Consider the following 10053-nt stretch of genomic DNA (forward strand, 5'->3'; position numbering starts at 1 on the left):
TATAGCCTGGTCAACAGGTAAAACGTTTTCCGGCTCGTCGAAAATTTGTACGGATAGCATTGCGTTTAGAGGACAAACATACAGCTTACAAACTTGTTGCAGATTTCCCGGTATGGTAGAGCAAATTACCGATAGCGAATCTCAAAAGCAAGCACTAGAAAACAATGCACCAACTCAAATCAACGTGTATATTTTACATTGGTTTTATTGACTCCCACGTCCCAACATGATATTCCCACTCTCCTATCTCCTTCTTCACTTGCTATTATCTACGTTTCCTATTTGGTTTACATTTCTAGGACGGAGTTCTCACGGGCCCGGAGGTTATTATTCACTAGCACCTCGCTTCGCCTAATCCTGCCGCACATCTGACTCGACATCCTGCTGCTCACCGTGTCCGTCTCGTTAACGGAAATCCAACGCCCAATCGCCAAATTGCGAACGTTCGACCCTCGCACTTGCAGCGCCGATGATGTGTTCGCGATTGTCTCTCGCACACTCGATCTTCGCCGGATGCGTGCCGGATTCCTAACGCAAAATTTACTGGAAGCTCCGTTCCGCTTACTTTCGACCCTCTTCTTGGCGAGTCACCCAAATCATCGTCGGCCTTTAGAAAAATAATAACAAGAAAAAAAACGACCCTAAAGGGTAACTTCCGTTACCATCCGTCAATTCTCAAGTGCGACAATGTGTTACCAACCCGTTGTGGAGTCGTTTATTCTGTCTAGTTGATGGGCTTGTTTTTGTTCGTTACCACTCGAACGTGCTCGATGTCCTTTTAATCGATAGGGATCTAACGGATGTACAATGAGCTGGAACAAATTCTGCAACTATTTTCTATTGCACAATCTATATCATCGGGCTTACTTGTGTGGTTTTCGATCGACGACTGCCGTGCTGGAGAATCTCCGTACCACAGCCTCCGACTGGCCCCGCATGTCAAAGGAGTCCAACAGCAGGGATTAACTTGTGCAATCCTTGATCGCGATGTACGCGCACAGATCCGGACCGGCAACTTCTCTTACAAAGATTTCTGACTTTTTTCACACTTTCCGGTATTGTCTGCCACGGGTTCTGACGATGGCGACGACGATATGCTCTCCTCCGCGTGTGCACTCCACCAACACAAAAGAAAGGCAGAACAATCTTCTATATAACTACGCAGTACCGGCAATCGCTATTGTTTTTTCACTTTTGCTTTCTGCCGGTGCGATGACGTGGCAGCAGTGGTGTTGTCTTGAGAAAGTTTTTCAAAGTGGGTTCCACTCTGATGGTCGAATAATTATGCGATCGGCGACGGACTTGCAGTGGAATTGATTTTTGTGCTGTGTTTTTGCTTGTCGACTAATTCAAGCTGAACTTTGCATTAGGTCCTAAGTAACATTGATCGATTCTCTTCGTCGACTTTCTCTTTCTTTAATAACTTGAGCACATAATTGTTTCCTGTTGTGTTTGTCATATCAGGCATAACATTTGATAACGGCACAAAAGCATTTGTAAACAAACTTTCTAAGGTCCTCTACACGCGAACCAAAGTACGCTCACGCAAACCAACACCATCATCGGATAGGAGCAACTATCACCTTTCCGAAAGTGGTATTGGTTTGCGTGGGCGTACTTTGGTTCGCGTGTAAAGGGCCTTAGAAAGTTTGTTTACAAATGCTTTTGTGCCGTTATCAAATGTTATGCCGTTATCAAATGTTATGCCTGATATCAGGCATAACATTTGATAACGGCACAAAAGCATTTGTAAACAAACTTTCTAAGGCCCTCTACACGCGAACCAAAGTACGCTCACGCAAACCAATACCACTTTCGGAAAGGTGATAGTTGCCCCTATCCGATGATGTTGACTTATCTGGTTGGATCTCCATACGTTTCGTAAACTCGCAAAGGCAGCCCTAGCCTTCTTGCTTCGTGCACCTATGTCGCTCTTGGTCCCGCCGTCCGACGCTATTTGGCTGCCAAGATATTGGAAACTTTCGACCTTCTCCACTGCTTGCCCCACTACCGTAAAGTTGGAAGGGTTGCCCGTGTTGATATCCAACGATTTGGTCTTGTTGACGTTGATGGTGAGACCCGCCGCAGAGGAGCGTTTGGCTAGCTAATTGAGCTTACTCTGCATATCAGAGCGCCGTTGTGCTAGAAGAGCAACATCATCAGCCAAATCGAAGACGTTGAGATGCCCCACGGTTCGGTACACGGTCAATTGCACCTGCCATGATCTCGTCAATTACGATGAGAAACAGTAGCGGTGATAGTATACATCCTTGTCTCACACCAGCGACTACCCGGATAGGGTCGGACAAGGCTCCGTTATGCAGAACTCTGCACGTGAAAGCCTCATACTGCGCTTCGATGAGGTTGACGATTTTATCCGGGACTCCCTTGCGTCTCAGGGCGCCCCACAGATTCTCGTGATTGAGACGGTCGAAAGCTTTTTCGTAGTCAATGAATACCAAATAAAGGGACTCTTGGAATTCATTGACCTGCTCCAGGATGATGCGGAGCGTGACAAGATCTTCCGGCACAGAATCCTGCCTGCTGCCGTCGGAGAGTCGCGTCGATTTTCTCCTGTATCCGATTCAGGATAACTTTGCACAGAACTTTGGGAACAATACACAGTAACATGATGCCTCGCCAATTGTCGCACACAGTCAGATCCCCCTTCTTTGGGACCTTCACTAAGATGCCCTGCAAAGTCGCGGTGTCCCAGATATTACAGAATAGTTGATGCAACATTTGTGCGGATAGCATGGGGTCAGCTTTGAGCATCTTCGCTGATATGCGATCGACCCCTGGAGCCTTGTTGGATTTCATGCTTCGGATAGCTGCTTCAATCTCCTGCAGTGATGGGGGCCTCGGAATTGACGCGAGTGATGCGCCGCACCCTAGGCGGATCATGCCGAGATGTTGATGGCTGGTTGGCCGTCGAAACTTGAAGAAGTTGTTCGAAGTGCTCAAACCAGCGTTTCAGCTGGTCAGTGGAGTCGGTAAGCAATTGTCCAGTCGTGTCCTTCACTGGCATCCTCGGGTCCATCCTTGCTCCACTCAGGCGTCGTGAGATATCTTAGAGGAGGCGTATATCGCCAGTGTTTGCGGCTTCCACCCCTTTGTCAGGGAGTTCACCCACGCTCGCTTGTCCCGTCTGCAAGAGCGCTTGACTTCCTTCTCTAGAGCCGAGTACCGTTGACGGGCTTCATTCTTGGCTCCTCTGGTTCTCGCCCGCTCTATCGCGGCTTTTCCTTCTCTACGCTCCTCAATTTTCCGCCAGGTTTCATCTGTGATCCACTCTTTCCTCTGGGTGCGCAGCTCACCCAAGTTGTTCTCGCTTGTTTCTATAAAGGCATTTTTGATGGCCGTCCATTGTTCTTCTACGCTGCCACCTTCTGGAACGTACGCAGCTCGAGTCTCAAGTTCTTCAACAAAAGACCTATTTACCGCTGGATCTTCAAGTCGGCGTGTGTTGAACCGCCGCCCGAGTCTGTCCTCCCGTCGCTGGATCCGCGCCATGCGTAGGCGGATTTCGCCGATTAGAAGGTGATGGTCAGACGCGATGTCGGCGCTGCGTTTATTCCGGACATCAAGAAGGTTCCGTCTCCATTTTCGGCTGATGCAGATGTGGTCGATCTGATTTTTGGTATGTCCATCACGGGAAACCCACGTGACTTTGTGCACTGGCCGATGGGGGAAGAGCGAGCCCCCGATCACCATGTCGTTACTGCCACAAAATTCTGCAAACAGCTCACCGTTCTTGCTCTTTTCGCCGAGACCATGGCGTCCCATGACACGCTCATAGTCCGTGTTGTCGGAGCCGATCTTCGCATTGAAGTCGCCAGTGTAGATCTTGATGTCACCCTTTGGAACCTTATCCACGACGGCATTCAGTTGATTGTTTAAATTCTCCTTTTCCTGTAGCTCAGCAACATTGGATTATGGTAAGGTTATGAACCCGTGTTCTAAATTTGGCAACGATTATCGTCTCATTAACAGGCTCTCACTTGATGAGCACAGCACTTGCTTGGACGCTAAGTAGGAGACCAACTCCACGATGGCGGGGAGCGTTTTCACCTCGAATACCAGAGTATAGTAGTACCTGTCCGACGGCAGTTTGTGTTCTCCAAAGTTTGGCCAACGAACTTCACTCAGTCCCAGGATTTCTAGTTTCATGCGTTGCGCCTCGTTGGCGAGTTGTGCCAGTTTACCCTGCTGGGCTAACGTCAATACATTCCATGATCCAATTCGTGTTCGTTGTTTTGCGCTAAAAGTCGTTGCCGTTAAATCAGTTCGATGTCTTTCTCTGTTGGTGCCGACTCCCTGTTATTACCATTTCATGAATTGAAGGTGGGCTCTTCTCCCCACTCATTGGGACATTCCCTCGTATGATGGCTTGTTCTGTATCGGGTTGGAACATTTTTATCATTGAAACGAGATGCTTGCTCCCGTTGATCACGCGCAAGTGTCTCTGCTTACGGGCACACCATCCGTTTTGACCCTTCATACCATGGTAATTTGAATACAACCAGGAATCAAACTTGATCAAGTCATACGAGGAGGACAGTGCACTGTCTAATGACTGTGCCCTGCAACAATTAATTATTTCCTTTACGTACATTCATTCATACAAATGGCATCTATGAAATTAACCACAAAAAAAAAATGTGGGACTAAATTATCATTTCTGATCGAAATTGAGGCAAGGTTGTATTGAAAAATAATGTTTTTCTTTGTAAAATATACAATAATAATAAAAAATAATACATAATGTTATTAGTAATTCCAAAAAAGTGTCAAAAGCCTAAATGCCACAATATGTCCTTGTTCAGTTTTTGCTATGTTTAAAATTATCGACACTTAAAAATTTATAAAAATCGTGGAAAAGAACGTATTGGTAAATTTATTAAACTTTTTGTCAAAACGTTGTTTCATGTACTTCATACTCAGAACACAATGTTTGAAACATTTCAACTAATTTTCTGTGAAATAATACACTAAGTACTAAGTTCAAATATTTTTTAACGGTTTTTGACAGTTTCCATGTGTCTATAGTTTTGAACATTTCAAAGGAATGCATTTTTCTCATGGTTTTTTTTCAATAAAAAATTAAAAATTGAACAAGGAAATTTTGAGATATTTGGGTTTAAACATTTTTATATTTTATTTTTACTTATAAAAACCCTTTTTTCAATTATTTTGTTTTTTTTTCAGATCTCAGACGTCATTTCAATCAAAAATGCCGTTAATAGCTGAACTTTAGGAATAATATGAATCATTGCCCATAACAAACAGTTATTCAAAGTTTCATACAAAGCGGAGTCTATTCAAAAATTCATATTATTTCGCTATTTTGCCTGAAATTGCTTGCTGCAAAATTGGAACTCCGCTCACGTTTTTTCCATGTTTTGAACTTCTATGATGCTCCTCTTATATCGCTTCCGTATGGACATTTGTTCTCAACCAAATTAAATTAATAGACAATCATTTTTAATGTTTAACGAATTAAAATTTACTATTCTTTTAATGTTTAGAAATAATGTCAGTATGGTTTACAATTGATAATCTTAACGAGTATTGCTGATAATGCACTACACGCAGTGGACACTCAGCCTACAGAGCAACAGTCAGGATTACACAAACAACTGTGAACGCACTGATCGCGTGAATGCTATCCCCCCTCGGAGAGCGCCGGCTGCTTATGATTAACGGAAATGTGGCGTGATCGGCTATGACTATCACAATAGGGTAATAAAATAATGCGCGGTGGCCCCCTGTTCTTATCAAACTATGGAAATTAACTGTTCTCGACTAATGACACAGTTTTTCGGTGTGAAATCACTCCCAGGTCGCAGAGATCGTCGGCTATTATGTTTTCGACTCGGTTGACTTCAGCAGCAGAAGGTTACTACTCTGAATGCACTGATACAGCGCGTAGGCTCGTTCACAAACATCCTCTGGGTCCATCTCCATGTCTTGATAAGCACAATTGAGGATTTCACCTCGAATCTCCTTCGTGCTAGACACAGACGCAAACTTCATCTGTCTTACTAGGCGTGCTACGTTAGGTCCTCGCTTGTCGTTGAACAGTCCCATCCTATTCATTATGCACTTGATCACACACTTGGCCGAATCCTGATCGGGAAAGTCGAACAACCCAAACTCCTCCTGTAGGTCATCTTCCAACTGCAGTATCTTGACACATTTGTTCCGATTTCGCAGAAGGTCATCGACCGTCTGAATTCTCCAACCTGCTGATGCCTGTAGGATTTTGAAACAAAATCGTACAAATTAAACTCCCTATCCTATCTGAGATTATTTCGAAAAAGATTATCTCAACTTACCGCAGCTATTAAGCTCGTTAGCAGGATAATACACTCAATCTGCATAATTCCGTTATTTGTTTCGCGCGTCTGCTCACTTACAAGATGCAAATCTTTTTGAGGTGATGGACAAGACTGACGAACGAGATTGTTCATTCATTCAATTGGAACTCCCCGGTGCCGTCGAGAACAGGCAGACAGGAACATCTGGGCATGTCTCTGCTTATCGGTTTGTTTGGTGTTGGTGCAACTGATGCTGATAAACGGCTCGGCTCGGAAGCTATGAATCGCCTCGTGGTGCGTGTGTGTGTGTGTGGGTAAATATACCAAGCGTACGTTATCAATATCGTTGGGAGGTCATTGGAAGCGATGGACTCGGATGATGATTTGCATTTTACTGACGAATCCATCATAATATTATCATTCGACTCTGTGCTGCATTAGGGTAATCAAGAATCACATGTTGTCTAAGTACAGGCGCCAATAAAGCCTAGTGACCTGTGACTGACAGTGTCAAATTGTTACACTGAAAAAGAATCTTACTCATAGAGTGTGCAACTTTTACTCATTCGTATGGATGAATTTCTAAAAGCGTACACTAATAAAAATTCAATGATTAATTTTATGTGTCCCACACATGAATTTTTGCAATGTGATAAACATATGATATATATGTGTCGGACACATAGATTTTATGTGTATACATAAAATTCATGTGTAGCCACACATACTATTCATTTGACTCATAAATTTCATGTGTACTTCTTAGTGGATTCTGTTTATGTGTGAACACATGAAAATCATGTGGAATTTCGCATGGATATTCGCCAATAAAAATGTGTCGAATTTTATGAGTGCAGGCTACTCATGCTCTGAGTGACCTACACTCAAAATAATCGACACGTTATAGTTACGTGAAAAATCAAGTAGAGTATCTCTTTTTGGTTTGCCCTCAATGTTACATGACCCAAGTAGAATCTACATGACACCACTTATATATGAGGGAAAATTCCATTTGAAACCGTTACATTTTGACGTAGGACTACGTCTGTGATTTCTATATGGGGGTACACTTTGTGAAAACCGAAAATGGAACATGTAACAAAATTATGAAAGGATTTGAACGCTAACAACTCAGCTGCCCCTGGACCAATTTCAATAATTTTATCACCAATCGGTCAGATATATTTCTACGCATCTGTTAAATTTAAGACTTTATCATTTTAAAAATGTCACTATTGAAAATTTCCCGAATGTGCAACTTTTGCTTTGAGCACCGATTGCTTGTGAAAAGCGATTTCCCAAACACAGATTTCAAAGTTGAATTTCATTCGATCTCACCAAACGGAGTTTATTCAATCACCGGGTGGTGAGTGGTGGTGTTCTCCAGTGCACAACGAAAGGCTGTCTGGAAGCAGCAAACTGCAGCTCACATGAGCATCGAAAGAAAGAAGAAGAAGCCGCACCGCTATTGATCGTAATCGGTAGCTCTTCGTGAGTTGCTGTGGGCCAACTATGTCAAGCGCGTTATACTAAAAAGTATAAACAGAGAGAACCCTGCTCAAACTCCTATTCCTACACAAAACACAAGCTACTGTTGCAGCTAAAAAAATAGATTTATTATATAAGACCACGTAGTTCTACGTCACAATTGCGTACAACCCCATAGGGCTGTCCCTTGTAGTTTTTTAATGATGTTTACGTGATTTGCCCATACACAGATTCTATGTACGTTTCACGTAAACCCTAAGTGATTTTCACGTCTGAAAAAATAAATGAGTGACACTCAATATGGTGCTAGTTCAGAAGGCATATATAAGATGATACTTTTTTGTGGGTCAATTTAATGGGTAAGTTTAATGAAATAAACATTTACATAGAGAATAATTAAGTCTGTTTCTTTTTTAGTGTTACAGCATTATTCATGGTGTAAGATCGAATGCAGGATAGGCATTTGTATTACATGTATGTTTTCCCGTTCCCGACCACCATGAGCTGTACTGAAAGAATCACGTAACTTCTATGTGAAAATCCAATGACGTTGAAGCTCACTAAACTGAGTGCTTCCATATGAGAATCACGTAACGTCTACGTGAAAAATCTATGTATGTTTTCACGTAGCATTAACGTGAAGATTATTTTGAGTGTACGGTTTTAGAAATTCCTCCATACGAAAAATTAAAGCAGAGCTCCTCTGGAAGTACGATACTTTTCGCTTTCCGAATAGCAAAGGTATGGTTAACAGAAGATGGCAGTGCGTGGACCGGCGTATAAAGCGGGATAAGTAACATCAAGAAATATTTTGATCGGAAGGTGATTACATCAAAAAGCAATTTGACTGGTAAATAAATTTAAAAATGGGATGTTATCCTAGATTCGGACAGTATATAGTGTAATAGCAGGAGCATCGATTGACACTGATAGCTCGACTTTGTTTACCTTTATTTCTTTCGACGTAATGGAAATTTGCTCTTGAAATAATGTATAACGGGAATGATAACCTGGCTCTGCAAAGTTCATACAGGATACAAATAAAGGAATTCAAAAAAACTTTATTGTGTCGGTTTTATCTGGATTTCCTTGATGTGTGGGAACAGTTCTATCGATTGTTTCACACTCAAATCACCATCTGACGTAAGCATCCAGTCGATAGGTTTTGAAATTACAGCTATTGTTGCCTCTGTCATTGTATGTGCTCCTATCATCGTCAAATTAACGATCTCAAGGATACATGGTTAGGGGAGGTGCTGCTACTGTACCTTTCGACCAATGACAGTATGATTGATGGTATGCTCCCATCTAGAGTTATGTACTTTAACCACCGAAAAACCGACGTGACACTTAATTCTGACTTATGCCCGAAAATCGTAAAAGGCCGATTTAAATGCGCAGTGATGCAAACTGCCTAAAACATAGGATTTTTTTTTTGTTTAGATAAAAATAATTTGTACAGAATAGTTCAGATACGAACCAATTCATAACTTTTACATGCGGGTTCATGGCTTAGCTAAATATTTCCCGCGAACATGGAGCCAGATCACAGTAGTATGCTTTGGTCAGAAATTTTATTGTTTTAGCTATGGTCATTCATGTCGGTTTGTCGGTGCTTTAACCAATCATGTTTATACTATTTCATGCGTGACCGATGCATACTGACATAATAGCAATTAGTTTGTAAAAACGTATTCCTACACGATTAAAGCCAAAGTTTTCATGAGAAATTATTAGTTTTGACGTAGGACTACGTCTGTGATTTCTATTTGGGGTACACTTTGCGAAAAACGAAAGTGGAACATGTAACAAATTATGAAAGATTTTGAACGTTAATAGTTGAGTTATTAACGTTCAAAATCTTTCATAATTTGTTGAAATTTCAATAATTTTATCATCAATGCTTTTGAATATTGATTTTCAACACGAACCTATTGAAAAACTGGTAAATGTCCAGCATTGTCCAAAAGCGTCGAATTAACTAACAAATCCACCAATTACCTACATGCATATGCTGCTTCCCCAGCACAGTCGTCAGAGAGTAGTAAGTATAAGAAACAAGTCGAAGTGGCATTTGCCTCCGATCCTCGGGCGCGTGCGAATAGGGAGGATGGAATTGCGTAATATTTTGCACACTCATCGCCATATTCAAAACCACACGCTCCCAACGACCACACAAAATGCTCTCCAGAGTTGTAATCTTGTAACCAAACTTGGCTACAGGGGTTACACTCAAAAAATATAT

The 10053-nt window shown here is 42.1% G+C and overlaps 1 protein-coding gene across 1 annotated transcript; it reads right to left on the reverse strand.

Annotated features, from left to right (window-relative positions):
• Positions 1 to 5597: 5597 nt before the first annotated feature.
• LOC135710438 (general odorant-binding protein 99a-like) lies at positions 5598 to 6499 on the reverse strand. Its single transcript, XM_065233011.1, has 2 exons — positions 6339 to 6499; positions 5598 to 6255 (listed from the first exon to the last, which is right to left on the reverse strand). The coding sequence occupies exons 1-2, from the start codon at positions 6471 to 6473 to the stop codon at positions 5863 to 5865; spliced, it is 528 nt and encodes a 175-aa protein (XP_065089083.1). The 5' UTR covers positions 6474 to 6499; the 3' UTR covers positions 5598 to 5862.
• Between the last annotated feature and the right edge of the window lie 3554 nt (positions 6500 to 10053).

This window comes from Ochlerotatus camptorhynchus, unplaced genomic scaffold (assembly GCF_037179485.1).
Source record: "Ochlerotatus camptorhynchus isolate MF236.1 unplaced genomic scaffold, CSIRO-AGI_Acam_v1.1 ptg000383l, whole genome shotgun sequence".
Lineage (NCBI taxonomy): Eukaryota > Metazoa > Arthropoda > Insecta > Diptera > Culicidae > Ochlerotatus > Ochlerotatus camptorhynchus.